The 16,130-nt window shown below is 40.1% G+C and overlaps 1 protein-coding gene across 8 annotated transcripts in view; it reads right to left on the reverse strand.

Moving 5' to 3' along the window:
- The window catches only part of ALG8 (ALG8 alpha-1,3-glucosyltransferase), a 25,080-nt gene extending 11,055 nt beyond the window's left edge, over positions 1–14,025 (reverse strand). For 4 of the 8 annotated variants that reach the window (XM_081798908.1, XM_081798907.1, XM_081798904.1 and 1 more), the window contains exons 1-5: positions 13,847–14,007; positions 10,356–10,434; positions 5,218–5,411; positions 3,071–3,180; positions 1,955–2,022 (exon numbers count right to left, since the gene is read on the reverse strand). In XM_081798908.1, coding sequence (XP_081655034.1) covers positions 1,955–2,022; positions 3,071–3,180; positions 5,218–5,411; positions 10,356–10,434; positions 13,847–13,941 — 546 coding nt within the window. In that variant the 5' untranslated portion in view covers positions 13,942–14,007. Of the gene's footprint in view, positions 1–452; positions 566–1,954; positions 2,023–3,070; positions 3,181–5,217; positions 5,412–10,355; positions 10,435–13,846 lie in introns of those variants that run through there. The other 4 variants (XM_081798903.1, XM_081798902.1, XM_081798905.1 and 1 more) reach the window with 4 other exon arrangements.
- Positions 14,026–16,130: the final 2,105 nt, after the last annotated feature.

Consider the following 16,130-nt stretch of genomic DNA (forward strand, 5'->3'; position numbering starts at 1 on the left):
TTTTTTTTTTAAGATTTTATTTATTTATTTGACAGAGAGAGACACAGCGAGAGAGGGAACACAAGCAGGGGGAGTGGGAGAGGGAGAAGCAGGCTCCCCGCAGAGCAGGGAGCCCGATGTGGGACTCGATCCCAGGACCCTGGGATCATGACCTGAGCCGAAGGCAGTCGCTCAACCGACTGAGCCACCCAGGCGCCCCCCTTACAGTTTTAAACAGCTGGAATTGATTTCCAGGGAGGAGCTGGGAATGAGAGTACGAAAGAATACATATGTTATGCTACCACAGAACCATTTAAATCTGCTGTTACAGATCAGGTAACATATAGTACTACCAGGCTGAAGGCATCAAGTACAGTACTTGACTCTAACAAACTAAAGGTGGTCTGATTTAAAACAAATAAACAAAAAAATCCCAAGTTGGCTATAACTAAATAAATCTGAATTCTACCTACCTCACAGGAATCTGGGGATCAAATGAGATAATGTTCCTGTGGTTCATCAAGGAGACAGCCAAAGGGACCTTGAAAGGCCAGGTTCCTTCTCTCACTCTCTCATTGGGTGTGGTCTAGAATAGATGAGTGAGGAATGATAAGGAAAGAGAATGGGGGACTTTCAGATCTCTCGTCACCCATTTTATAATTTATTTAAATTCAGAGAAGGTCTAGTTGGTTCTATAGCTAAACTTTATTTATTCAACAATCATTGAATGCCAATTATGTTCTAAGTACTATGTAGCTTTTTATGGTTAAAAGAAAAAACTTATCCAGACATTTATAGTTGACAAAGAACTTTAAAACAGATTATCAAATTTGATCTTTCCAAAGTCCCTGTGAGGTAGGAAGCCCCATTTTAAGTAGGCTCTGTACCCAGTGTGGAGCCCAACATGGGGCTTGAACTCACAACCCTGAGATCAAGACCTGAGCTGAGATCAAGAGTTGGATGCTCAACCAACTGAGCCAGCCAGGCGCCCCAGTGGGGAGCCCCATTTTACAAATAACAATGTGACCAGGGGGTATATTTCATTTTATGGATGCAAAAACTGAGGCTGAGGGGGTTAAATGACTTGCTTTGGGTTAATGGTTCCCAAACCTGACTGTGAATCAAAATTCCATGTAGAATCTGAAACCCCGATGCAAGGATTCTGAGCCAGAGTACAGAGGGGTGGTCCAGAAATCCGAACTTCTGCTTTCTTCCTCTACAAAGAGGAGGGTAATAATTATAATAACTTCACAGAATAGTTGTGAGGTTTACTCAATAAGATACTGTATATAATGTACCTAACCCAAAGCAGTCAATGCATTTGTGTGAGCCCTGTCTGAGTCATACAGTTTATTAGGGTCAGTCAGTATTTCAACTCAAGTCTTCTGATTCCAAAATCCCATACTTTCTGTTACACTATGCTACCTACTTCTGATGGTGAAACCCTACCATCAGTTATTATATTGTAAAACTGAAGATTTCATTCCTAGATAAATGATTCCAACCGGGGCGCCTGGGTGGCTCAGTTGTTAAGCGTCTGCCTTCGGCTCAGGTCATGATCCTAGGGTCCTGGGATCGAGCTCTGCATCGGGCTCCCTGCTTGGCGGGAAGCCTGCTTCTCCCTCTCCCACTCCCCCTGCTTGTGTTCCCTCTCTCGCTGTGTCTCTCTCTGTCAAATAAGTAAAATCTTTAAAAAAAAAAAAAAAAGATTCCAACCAAATATAGCACCTCAAGTTTTTTTCAGGCCTGCTACCCTCTAACAAGTTTTTAGAGTCTACACGTAAAAGGAAGAAAGTTATTATCAAAAGAGGAGACGGGATTTGTGAGAAACACTCAATGAAAGTGTCTATTGCACTTGGCAATTCAAAACAGTTGGTCAAATAAGTCTGCCCCTCACCCATTATACTGTTGCCTTTATAAGCTCAAAGTCAGACCTAAGGGGGAAAAAAATCTCATCAGCCTATTTTGCATTTACCTGAAATAATCGTGCAATGGAGAGTAGCATTAATCCAAATAAAAAACCATTGTACTGGAAATGAATATCTGGGCTTAGGTTAAGGAAAGACAAGCAAGGATACCAAATTCAAATTCAACTGTATCAGCAGATTTTTTGAGTATAAAAATGCAAATGCTTTCCTAATGGGCAAACTAAAAACAAAAATATTCCTCCCAATTTGGATTTCTCATAAATATGTTTCTCAGAAACAGAGTTAAATCTTAGACTAATTAAAATGTATATAGTGCCAAGGATTATATAGGGGATAAAAAAAATTTACATTTAAGAAGAAAACCAGGAAACTTTCCAATGTTTTTTCTACCTTAAAGACCTAGCAGCTACAGGGCAAGTTTTTTGGTTCTGTTTTTTAGAATTAGGGATGAGAAAGTAAGGCCTAAAAGTCACTCAAGGCCGCTAGCATGCAGCACCCCCTTTTTTAGAGTATCTATACACAACCTTACTTAGTAAGCCTCACAATGAACCTGTGAGGAAGTTAGAGCTCGAGCCATTAATCCATATATAGCCTAAAGCTACTGTGATGCCATAGCTAAGAGCTGAGTCCAGGTCAGACTTGAACCAAAGTCTGGGTGTTTTCCTCACACGTGGCTACCTGTATGAAAATTATAAAATATTAGGCTTCTATCATTAAGATTTTAGTTTCATTCAAACCTTCTAGATTTAAGAACTTTGCTTGTTAATATGTGGTAAGCCAAGATGGCAGAAAAGGATGAAGGCCTGTCTGTTCCCATATGCAACACTGAGGTAGACCCTTTCTTAGAAAAGGTATTTAGAATAATGTGTTATAGAACTATTTAAGATATACATATTAATCTAAAGACAGTCAACCACAAACCCCAGTATATTGCTTTACTTACTGGTGGTTTAACTGGTTCTTGAACATCATTAACTTTTCGGAGACAAAGTGCTCTAACAACCAGAATCTGGTATAGTTGGAGAACCCATAGAAACCAGTTTGGGGAACCCAATGACCCATGCCACATCCATTTTCAAAAGCAGCTCACATTTCAGAATCATCATTGTAGAAATAATTGATCTTATACTTAGTATATATCAGAATAAGTAAGGGAAGGATACGATCCACAATTAGCAACCCGAAGTTCCATAGCAGTAACACTGATAGGATAAACTTCGGTTTCTCTGTAAGTTCTTTACCTGCTTTTTTCCCATCAATGCATTTACAGCACCTACATTGAAACAGTAGGAAGGAAGCAGAAACAACTTTGATCTTCATTAGAACATCACAATACTATTACAGAGTATACTCTGATACACTCAAATACATTTTACTAGCTGTTCCTGATAAACTGTCCATGCTGTTCTTGACTGCTTAAGAAGGTGACAGCAGAAACAAAGACCTTAGGGCCAGTTCCATGTCTCTTTCTCAGCTATGCTGATTTGAAACAAAGTCTTCATTTAATAAAACGAAAAATTAAAAAACAACCACCATAAACCCAAAAGGATTTTGAAAACTGAGAGGGCACACACTATTTCAGTCCTTGAGTAAAAAATGCAGACCATACCTGAGACTAGTATAACAATGTACCATTGTGTGTCAACTGTACTAAAAAAAAAATGCAGACCAAGATGATATAGCACTCTAAATATATATATATATATCACTCAAATTAAAAATAGAGCCATGAACTTATAGCTCCTGATTGTCCAAATAATTCTAAAAACATTTATTAAAAATGTGTATCATTTAAAGGTCAAGATCTATTATTAAGTGACAATAGCAGATGACAAAAATTATGATCCTATTTTTATTTTATAAAAATTATATTCAGACACAGAAGAGAGGCTGAAATAATATGCACCAAAATGTTAACAGTGATAGCTGTAAGTGGAGAAGTATGGGTCATTTTTACTTTATATGCATCGTATATATGTGTACATTTCTGTTTTCCAAAATTTTGACACAGATGTATAATCCTATAAAAAGATTTTTAAAAATGTGTTTTCATTTGAATATTGGCAAATCCTAAAAACAGAAATCTAAGCCAAAAAAATAGACAATAACGATGCAATTAAAGAGGGGTTAGCAAAAAGTGACCTGCTTTTCCTCCATGGAGACTGTTTCCTCATCAACAGACAGTAACCTTATAGGGTAATAGAGAAAATTAAGTAAATTACTATCTATACTTGGTGCCTGATTCTAGAAACTGGCACATAGGTCTCAACAATTTATCTTACTTAACTGCTCCCTCTACATTGCAGATGGAAATGAATTCTACTCCTCCTCTTTCTGCCTACATATACACTTGCCCTGGGAGCTTGAATTCAAAGGTTTTGAGTTTAAAGGAGTACATCACAAATCACCTTCCTTTCCAACTCTTGCTAGGTGATAAACAGACTGAAAGTTAAGGTGTTAAATAGGAAACACTCCATGATAATGATCAGGGATTAAAACATTCCCAAGGGACTCTTCCCTGAATGGGGCAAGGGTTCAGGGCCTCACAAAGAGAAAAGATCCATTTTTGACAAGGGTCACTGAAGGGACACAGTTAGTGCTCTGTCACAATCATACCTGCAGGCTTAAGTATTCGGATAGAATAGAAACAAACAGTAACTGAGAACTTACTACCTGGAAGTCACTGTGCAAGACATTGTATACATGTGTATTCAACTAAAAATTAATTTATAATAAGAGATACAAAGCATAAGAATATAAAATATAAATGTAACTTAAAATTAATGAAGAGTCTTCATGAAGGAAAGAATCCAGAAACAAAACCCAAAAGCACTCAGTAAGGTTTCCTGAGTTTACTAGAATGGAAACTCCATTGGTGGTCAGCACAATGCATGTGTGTACACGAGTGTGGTGTGCTCTAAGTATGTGTGTGTATCCGAAAGAATAGGGTAGGTCACAGAAGCCTCTGGGGGCATACGGAAAGGAAAGAAAAGCATACGGAACCATTCTAGGCAGGAGAAATGGTGATGGAACTCTACTTGGGACTACTTTTCACAATGTTCACAATCTCTTGTTCTACCTCTGCCTTGTAACCCCACCTTATCCCACATTTTCTTCCAGACGATTCAGCTAGACTGTTTACTGTAATTACTCCCTGTACAGTTTAAAACACAAATACAGAGTTTGGGACTGTTCTAACATTTGTTATTATATGAATTTTGTTTCCCCCAAATGAGGAACCAGTTAATACTACTTAACACTGTATTATGTCCTCAACACCTTCCACACAAAATGACATTCTCAGACTTACTCATGGACAGCATACACAAAGAGTACATCTGTAAAGATGACAGAAAATCTCTGGAAAACCAAGGTCCTTGTGCTGGAGTAATTCAGGTTATGGACATTCAGCATCTCTTGATCAAAATATTTGGCAATATGTGACAGGGCATACTCAAACCATGCAAAAAAAGGGGGGTAATCCAAGGTCCATTCTGAAGTTGCCTGTGGTAAAAATCAAAGAGAGAATGTATCCTAAAATAACTGAATAAACAAAGTGGGTGTAAAGATTGAAAATCCTCGTTCTCTAGTCTTTAAGAAAGCATATGAAATGAAATTGCATTTAAAATATGACCTAGGGGGTGCCTGGCTGGCTCAGTCAGAAAAGCGTGCGACTCTTGATTTTGGGGTTGTGAGTTTGAGCTCCACATGTGGTGTAGAGATTAATAAAAAAAGTAAACTTAAAAAAATGACCAAAATTAATACAGTAATTCCTATGTAAGACTGAGCAGAACACCAAAACCTGGTTCCTAAGTTATTTAATATGGTCTTCAATTTCCTTAACTAGAATCAAGTATATTTCAAAGGAAGTTAATGAAATTTGCAAGAATAAGCTTGGTAATGATATGATGCTACTCGTCTAAATATAAAAAGGGAGCTATGGCATAATAAATGATTCACTAGCTTGGGTTCAAGTTGTCTTGGACTCATTTCCCTATTTGTAAAATAGGTATTATAAGGGCTAACTGACATAATACATATGAAATACAGTTATAAATGGCAAAATGCAACACAAATGCTATTTATCTTTTGTTCCAATAGGTTATGAGATACTGAGGTTAAGAGAGCAAATGCCATTCTTTGCCATTTCTGTATTCTGAACATTTAGTAAGTGCCTGATATATTATTAAATAATCATTAGTTAAGTGAATGAGCAGTCACTAATGAGTAAACGAAAATGCAGATCATGTGAAATACAGAGTATATGAAAATGAAGTATATAACTTCAGGATATTACGTTTTCTAGATTTCTTTAAGTCTCAGTTTCCTCATCCAAACAATAGGGATGATAGTACGTACCTCATGGGTTATTGCATTAAATTTTACATACACATATAAAATACTGTTTATATAGCATTGAACCAGATACAAGCTCAATATCAATAAATATTATTTACTATCATTTTAAAAATTATTACTATCACCATAGGATGTCCCTAAAACTAAACCTGTACCTGGCACCTCTAAGAGCTCAGACCGTAATAATCTCTCTACTCTGCACTTGTTGCTCTTTTCAGTGGCAAACTCCTCTCCTTCTGGAATTGCACTGAGGGTTCACTGGGTACTAACTGGGTGTCCACAGGGACTACTATTTAGGGTTGTTCTGTGTTATAAAATGAGGTGAGAGAGACTCACTCTTATTTAAGAGAGACTCACATTATTTAAGGAAATAAATAAACTACTTGTCAGCTCTTTGTGGTAAGGATAAATGACAACTTTAGGTCCAGATAAGAAGTAGCCTAACTACTCCCCCTGCAGGTATAAAAATGTAGAAGCCTCAGAAGAGGCAAACCCAGAGGCTCTGGGTCTAGGGCACTCAAGCTATGAACCTACCCATTAAGCTCTCACTCATGAAAAGTTCCTTCCCTAATCCCAGGTTTCCAATGTGGACTGTAAACGAGATGAGCTATTAAACTGTAGATAGAAAAATTAGAAAATTTTATCGTTTAATCTCATCCTTTTTAATGCCTATTTTTTTTTAAATTTATTTATTTGAGAGAGAGAGAATGAGAGACAGAGAGCATGAGAGGGAGGAGGGTCAGAGGGAGAAGCAGACTCCCTGCCGAGCAGGGAGCCCGATGCGGGACTCGATCCTGGGACTCCAGGATCATGACCTGAGCCGAAGGCAGTCGCCCAACCAACTGAGCCACCCAGGCGCCCTTAATGCCTATTTTTAACAGTGTATTAATAAAGCAGTACTTTTATAACTTATAAATAAACTCACACTGAGTAGTAAATGCTCCAAAATGTTTTCTTGCTAGGGTATAGATACTTAAGAAACAAGTTTAGGGGATGCCTGGGTGGCTCAGTCGGTTGGTTAGGTGTCTGTCTTCAGCTCAGGTCATGATCCCAGGGTCCTGGGATGGAGTCCCGAATGGGGCTCCTTGCTCAGCAGGGAGCCTGCCTCTCCCTCTCCCTGCCACTCCCCCTACTTGTGCGCTCTCTCTGACAAATAAAATCTTAAAAAAAAGAAACAAGTTGAGAAATTACTGCTCCATGTAATTCCAAGAAAGTCAACATCAACTTGGACTTTATTAACATCAGCAGTTCCCAGCTACAGTTTCTATGTCAGAGTTCACTCTACACTTAAAGAGCCACTTACCCTATAGGAAGTGTAAAAGGTTCATGCCTACTTTATCTTATTGACACGTTTATTACTTTAAATAAAATGGGGACCAGGAAGCGTTGAAAAAAATTGGGAGGGACAGGTACTGCCTGGGAGATGGTCATTTTTCCAAAACAAAGTGTCCCTGTCCTTTCTTTGCTATTCTCAATCCCAAACCACTCAGAGGGTCTCTATATGCTATCCCTATTCCCCACACAAAGACTTTCCAAATCTAGGCCTGAAGGTTCTCTTGACCTCAAGGATTTCTATTTGGGGCCATTTTCTTACTTAAACCGCTTTTGGGAAGTCAGTGAAGCTATTAGCTATCATCTTCTCCCAAGTGAACAGTTCCACCACTTAACTAATACCTGGTAGAGCCGGAACTCAAATCTGGGTCTCCTGACTCAAAATCCATTAGTTCAGTAAGCTACTACAACAGAACTGTAGAGAGCAAGATGGAGTCACTCATGTCAAGCAATGACTCATGTCAAGCACTGACTCATGTTCAGCAGTGTGGTAAGCAGCCAAGGGCGTTGCAGCTAAGACCAGATATCGTCAAGCCAGCACAGGCTGACGACAGCCAGAACTGATAACCAGCAGAACCAAAAGAAGCCTGCAAAGACCCAAGACTGATTAGACTCGTTTAAAAAGGGAGAACTTTTGCAGCAAACCATCAGACTCATCAGACGCTGACCTTTTTTTCACCGCATTCAATGTCTGGAGAGTCTGACAATTTGCTGCAAAAGTCCTCCCTTTTTAAATGAGTCTAATCAGTCTTGGGTCTTTGCAGGCTTCTTTTGGTTCTGCTGGTTATCAGTTCTGGCTGTCGTCAGCCTGTGCTGGCTTGACGATATCTGGTCTTAGCTGCAACGCCCTTGGCTGCTTACCACACTGCTGTACACGAGGGACTCTATCTTGCTCTCTCCAAGAGCTGTATCTTCAAATATAGAAACATCCAACCTCTTCATATGAAGATTCAAAACAACTGTGTTCATTCCATAAATATTTATTATGGGTCTTTTTGTGTCTTTCCCAATCAGTAGACCAATCAATTTAAGCTGAAGTCAGAGCAGAAAGGCAGGTTAGAAGTCACAGTTAAGCAGTCCACTGCTCACATGTTCACTCTCCTTAGTATGGCAGAAAGACCCTTCCAGACCTGACCACATGTACCTCTCCAGCCTTATCTCCTACTATGAGCCTCCTCTCACATATAGTCAAGCCTTGCCCACAACTGAGTTTTGCTCCTTGTTGGCTTTTGTTGTTATTTTTGAGGAGAGCAGGAAGAATAAAGAAGTATACGATTACTAGAATATCTTTTTTTAGAGTAAGCTCTACACGCTCAACGTGGGGCTTGAACTCACAACCCTGAGATTAAGAGTCGCACATGCTACTGACTGAGCCAGCCAGGTGCCCCAAGAATATCTTTTACATAAGTCTCTTTTATCTAAAATAAACTGATAAAGAAGATAGCGCTGGCCTAAATAGAGTTTTAGGAGTCCTAAGAGACAGTGGTGAAAATTATAGAAGTAAAGGAGGGAGAACATCCTGAAAGAAATACAGAATTAAAAGAACAAGGACCACAAAGAGAACCCTAGAGAGTACCAGCTGTTGAAAGGGTGTGCAGGTGAGGAAGAGTTAGCAAAAGAAACAAAGAGGGACTGGTCAGAGAGAAAGGGGAGATAGGGGCTGCCTTTTCATTTATAGTCCAAGGGTCATTATATGAATAGTGCTAATTATTAATAACCCTTAATAATGTTTGCTGAGCACTTCTGTTCCAAGACTGTGCTAAGTATTATAAGCGTTATATTCACTTCACTCTAATACTTATTATCATTAATGGTCAGGGATGTTGAGGCTTTGAGAGGTCAAGCAGTGTGCCCATGGTCACCCAGCATGGGCATTAGGTGGCAGAGCTGAAAGTCACACAGAGGCAGTCTGCAAGCTTTTGACTACTATGCCACATATGATGTCTTCTAATTAGTCTGCATACATGCAAACTGAAATACTTTAAAGAAATTACTTATAGATCCTTAATATTCCTATCAAATACTTATAGTGTTATTATGTGAGAAGGAACTTGGTCCCTTAGGTCAATTGTTTTTCAGCTATTAAGGACTATTCTGATCTGGCTAAAAAAAACCCAAAAAGCAAGAACAAATTCACAGAAAACTTTAGATTGTCTTAAAAAAATCTCCCTGCAGCAGAGTGCTGTTTCTGATCAAGGCACTTCTGAAGTGAGGTCTGTTTTTCATGAAATATCATATGCAACTTAGTAATTCATACCAGAAATAAAAATACATCATTTTTATAAATAATAGAAGAGAATGCTTTGTATATTACCAGAAGCCTACAAATCACATTCTCATAAATCACTAAATACTGGGGACAGACAGGATCTTAGAAATAATTCATTCCAAATCCTTATGTGCCAGATGAGAAACTAAGGCTCAGAGAAATGAAATATATTTTCTATGCTGTGGCAAAGCCAGGTCTAGAATCCAATTTTTCCTCTTTCTCAATCCCAATTCTTTCAAAAAAGGTGTGGCAAATATTGTAATTCCCAATGTATAGTTTGGGAAACTCATTTTGAAGTAAAGGGATTCCCTAATAGAGCCAGAGGACAGAGAAGAGGAAAAAGCACAATTTTTCTGAAGATTAATTATACCTGTAATCACACAGAAAACTTTTTTTTTGCAAAAGTGTTTTAATGTCAGTAATACTTATATGATATCACACATCATTGTAAAAGATAAGCCACCAAAAAAGTGAAAATTAAAACTTACCTCATAATACCACTGTGATACTGGCAAACTGTGAGTGATAGCAAGCCAGTTTCGGTGTACTTCAAAATCTGTAGAATGGCTACTCAAAACAATCAGATGAGTGAAATGAGATTTTGTCACATTTGTTAATTTCACATTTCTTTCTTTTTTTTAACAGTAGGCTCCACACTCACCACAGAGGCCAACTCGGGGCTTAAACTCTCGACCCTGAGATCAAGACCCCAGCTGAGATCAAGAGTTGGATGCTCAACCGACTGAGCCACCCAGGCACCCCTCGATTTCACATTTCTAAAATTATGCTTTTAAATGGACTAACACTCCTATATAGTCATAGCTCATGAGCCTATAAAAACACAAACAGGCATTACATAATCCTGAAACACCTCACTTATCTGAAGGCCAGACTGCTTTCTGGAAAAGTCGGGGATCTATACGTAAGTGAAAAGGCTCCTGGAGTTGTCTAAAGGGCTGATCAAAAGCCCATACATTTTCATAAGGGAGGTCCTCTGGCTATTGCTCAGAGGTGACTTACTCTTGTTCACAAAGAATTCTAACAAAATTCATTATCTGGGAAATGTTTCACACACCAGCTAGATCTTCAAGGATAAGCAGGAGTTCATCCGACAGAGAAGCTGGGAAAAGTCCCCTTCCCTGCCTTTCCCATGTCTCCAAATTCCTCACTATATGCAAATATAGTCAAGCATCTCCTCTGCAGGGGAAGAAACATGTTCTCTTCTACCCTTCTAAATTCTGTAGCTGGCCTAAGAATTAAACTGACATAACACAGATTAACAGGAGAAAAAAAGCCGATTTTAATAACACATGCATGTATGAAAGCCCCAAAAGATGTAAGAAAGATAGGAGACTCAGAAGGCAGCCAAATGATTGAGGCTTATATACCACCCTGAGCTGAGGAAAGGGATAGGGGCCTGGGCCTTCCAATGGGGCGAAGGCAATTCACTGGAAGCCAGAAGAGGATGTTTGGTGTGCACCAAGGTTGCTCTGCCAGCCGCTGAGTCTCTGAGGTGAAAAAGTGATCTCCCATCACAGCTCTCTCTCCAGTACAGGCCCCCTTTCTAATGTAAATTTTCCTTACAAAAGGGTAACTTCTCTGATTTTAGAGCTTCTCCTGTGTCTGCAGTTTCTCCAAATAATCAGCCCCAAATAATCCTGATGCCAGAGGCTTATTTTGGGGTGGCATATTCTGTACTCTTCTCCCCTCTTTAGAATAATTTTTTTTTTCCATTTGTCAACTGCTGTACTTCCCCTCCATGTGTTGAATAGCACCTGATACATGGATGGGCTCAACACATTCTTGCTGAGTTAACTACTCATCAAAGTCAACTATGAGTTCTGCAGTAAAACCCGATTAACACTTCCCAACGTTGTATACAACCTTTGCTGTGGCAACTCTCCTGAGTTTCCTAGCCAAAACCTTCTCTGTCTCTTTCATGGCTTTCCATTCCAATATTCATCAAGTAAATGCCGATGTTCCCCAAGGTTCAGTTCTTGGTCCTCTTTTTATGCAATTTACTCTGTTCTGGACAATCTTATTCATACTTATTGCGTCCATTATCAACTGTATAATGATGACTCCCATACTACAATACAAGCTTGATCTCTTTCCTGAGTTCTAGAGATAGACATCCCCAAATTCCTGCTGACAATGTCACCTTAATTTCCTACGGAATCCTCAAAATCACAATTCAAAACTGATCTCATGACTTAGGAATTCCATTTCTAAGCATACACAGTACTCAACAGAAATGCATTTACCTATGTTTACCAAAAGATATGTACTGGGCGTGTTTTCAGGCCTTCAACTACATGTCAATTCCTCAGAGACTTTCCCTGACACCCAATCTAAAGTAAGTCCCCCTAGTTAGTCCTCTTATAGAATCCCATTCTTTTCCTTTGTAATGCTTTTAACACAAGTGTAGTAATGTAATTACATATTTGCGTTGATTTGTTTCTGGAACTGTTATCCTACAAAACTACACCCTTTAGGGGGTTAGTGATCATATCCAGTTTGTCCTCTCCTGTAGTGCCTAGCCACAGTACCTGGTATGTAAAAAGCAGTTAACACTTTGTTGACTACTTTTACATTTATCTTGTAGCTTCCCTCTCACATCCCCAGGTTTTACAATTTGAGAAGCAGAGCATTAACTACAACTACGTACATTCTTAATCCTGGACTAAGAGTGGTATTCAAAGTAACAACCCTGAAGACATGTCTCTAGGCTTAAGTAACTAAAGCAAGTCACTAAAGAATATCACTTTAAATGCACAGACTTACAGCTAAAAAAAAAAAAAAACAAACCCTTTCACTCTGATTTGAAAGGAATTTCTTACATTGTAGAACAATTTTTCCAATTTGCTTTTAAAGCAGGAAGATGTTTCTTATTTACTTTCACTTATGCAGAAAGTTTGACTGGCCAACTCCTTTTTCTAAGTCTCTGTAAGTCATTTTGCTAAACCCACACACACTTCATTGCTTCTATAATTACATATACACGTCAGCATGAATGTACACTCTATACATACAGCTCTTCCTTCCATATCCAACAGAATATCACCAAGAACTTGAACCAAAGTATACCAGTAAACCTAAACCTAAATTGGGAAAAGGTAGGGAGACCTAGAGGGAAGGGAGAAAAGGAATGAAGGGAGAAATCACTGCATAAGAGTTAGGAAGGATGAAGAGATGGTGGATGCTAATATTAATAAATATTGAGTACCCACAGTATACACATTACATGATGGTTGCTTCCTACCTAACTGGTTTCCATGCTTTCAGACTTGCCCCTCCATTTTTAAAATAGTCTAACCTGGTGTGATCTGGCCACTACCCACCTCATTCTGTGCCACTCTCCTCCTTCCGTAATGCTCTTCACTCACAATGGCCACTTTCTATTCCCAGAATGCTGAGTTCTTTCCTACCACAGGGCCTTCATACTTAATTCTTTCCTATGCCTGAACTGCTTTTTACATTGCTTATTCTCTTTCATCCTCCAAATTTTAACTTAAACATCACCTCCTAAAAGAGTAAAGCCTTGACCCGTAGTCACTCTATTTCCTTCATAGATCCATCCTATCACAATCTGAAACTATCGTTTTTGTCTATCTGCCCCCACGAATTCTATCAAGGGCAAGAAGAGGAAATGTCTTTCTCACCACCGCACCTCCAGGACTTAGTGCCTAGCTGGCAGGCAACTGATAAATACCACTGAATGAATGGTGGAGGTGGGTGTTCTAAATCTGCGCACTAAGGTTGAGGACCCAAGGCTTAGAAACACTGAAGTCAGACAGCGCCAATCCTGAAGCCAGCCATCCAGGGCTATGATCTAGTTCTCAGGTCAAGTAACAATCAATCGGCGGAGGGGGAAGCAAAACGGCGCCCGTATGACTTCCAAGTTCCCTTTCCTCCTCCCACCCGCGGGCATCCACGCTTCTCATTCCCGCTTTGACCAACCGCGGAGCGGGTCCCTTACTAGGTGGGGATGAGAAGGCATTTGAGGAGAGTCACCCCGAGCGCCAAAGCCGAAAACCAATTTCCACCACCCGTCGCAAGTCCGGGAGCAGCCATTACTGCAATGCCGAGCACTTTCAACCAACTGGATCCGCATCCGAGCTCCCGCGCATGCGGGGAAGGCCGTCTGAGAGAGCTCCCAGGCCGCTGCGCGCATGCGTTCAGTCAGTCGGCCCGCGGGGCTCCGGAGTTCTGATATTTAAACCTCGCGCTCACTGTCCCTTCACCGTCCGGCCTCTCTCGGGCTCGGCAGGGTATGACTGCGTCTGCGCGGGTCTCTTAGGGCGACAAGTTAAGTTTCGTTAGCTACTTCATACTTCTTTTTAAATAGTTGCTGGGCGTCTGCTCTGGCGCTTCCTGCATTTTGCTTGGCAGAACCTGGCGTTGGGGTGCCTAGGCGAGAAAGAACTGTGTTTTGTACTAGAGACGTAGCGGAGAAGACAGCATTGTAACTCGAGAATTACAGGAGACAAAAGCACCTGAGAGTTCTGGAGGTGCCTAATCCGGGCATCTGAACAGAAGTGTTAGCTCCAGGTAGAGAATGATGTAAGCAAAGATAGGTGAAAAACGTTCTGTGCTTCTAGAACTCCGAACTAGGCTCTTGGTGCAGCACCTGCCTGAGTGGAACCCATTCTGGAGGCAGGCTGGAGTCTAGCGCTTGTTACACAATGTATAAGTAACTTGGGGATCTTGTGAAGATTCAGATTTGATTCAGGAGTCATAACGAACTCGTAGATCGTGCCAGCGCTGCTGATGCATGGGCTATAAGGGCCAAGGCAGAGGAATGGAGTTAGTCTGCATCATGTACTGTCTGATCTTGGACATGATTAATCTCTCTAAACCTCGGTTTCCTTTTCTGTAAATAGGAGATAAAAATGGTGTCTACCTCATAAAGTGGTTGTGAGGATTAAATGAGAGTGCATGTAAATAGCTTGATATGATGCCAGAACAGAATAAAAGTTCAATAAATAATGTTTCAGAGACGTTAAGTACCTCGGTGAAAGATGCACAGCATGTAGGTGACAGTCATAGGAGCTTATGCCCTCCTACATCTTCAATGCTGACCCACCTGAATATGACACTCAAATGTATATCTCAAGCCCAGCCCTCATCTTTCACCTCCAAACCCTTACATCCATCTGCCTAACTGACCTCTCTTAGATGTTTTAAAGGCAATTTGCATTAGTTTCCTATTCCCGCTCTGACACATTACCACAAGCAAAGCAGAAGCTTAAAACAGTACAAATTTATACTCTTACAGTTATGTAGATCAGAAGTCTAAAATCAGTCTCGATAGGCTAAAGTCAAGGTGTCATTAGGTTTGGTTCCTTCTGGAGGCTCTGAGGGGAGAATCTGTTTTCTTTTTCAGCTTCTAGAAGTTGTCTGCCTTCCCTGGCGCCTTCCTCACATAACTGTAACCTCTTCCTTGTTGTCACATCTATTGCTTTTCTGGAGTCAAATCTCCCTGTCCTTCCCTCTTATAAGGACACATGTGATTACATCTAGGGCCCACCTGGATAATCCAAGATAATCTCCCCATCTCAATATTTAATTTAATCATTTTGGCAGAGTCCCTTTTTCCATATACAGTAATATTCACAGGTTCCAGGGATTCAGTTTACCATATACCTCAAGCTCAATATATCCCAAACTGAGCTAATGATGTTGCAGTGTTACCCACTCAGAATATCAACTGCCCAGTTGTTTACCTCCCCAACCCTGTACCTGCAAACTCACTGTGAATTTCTTATCTCAACATCCATTCCCAATCCCCTTACCCCCTTTTCCATTTTTTCTAAAGGGAATAGAAAAGTTAAACAGTAGATCTTCCAGCTTCCCTGGCAGCTAGGAGTGGCCTGATGACACAGTTATGTCCGGTAAGACTTCAGCAGAAATCTACTGGGGGTGGGGGATGGTGGTTTGGGAAAGGTTTTCCTTTCCTGATGAAAGAGACAATTGTCTTGAATTTTGCCCCTTTTCTCAATTCTTCCTGCCTTGACTTGATCATGGGGCATGGAGGTGGTTTCAGCTGTGAGGAAAAAGATCTTCATGTTAGCCCTGGCATCACTGAACTGTTAAACAAATCCCTCCTACCTTTGGAATTCTTATTATCTTTTTATTGTCTAAGGAAACTTATTATCTGAGGAAATGCACATACACATACATGTACACACACCACCCTTGTGTGTTCAAGCCACTGTTGGTCCGGTTGTCTGGTCATTTCACAAAAGTATTCCTAACTGCTA

This window comes from Leptonychotes weddellii, chromosome 11 (assembly GCF_054177405.1).
Source record: "Leptonychotes weddellii isolate Sample4059 chromosome 11, ASM5417740v2, whole genome shotgun sequence".
Taxonomy (NCBI): Eukaryota; Metazoa; Chordata; class Mammalia; order Carnivora; family Phocidae; genus Leptonychotes; species Leptonychotes weddellii.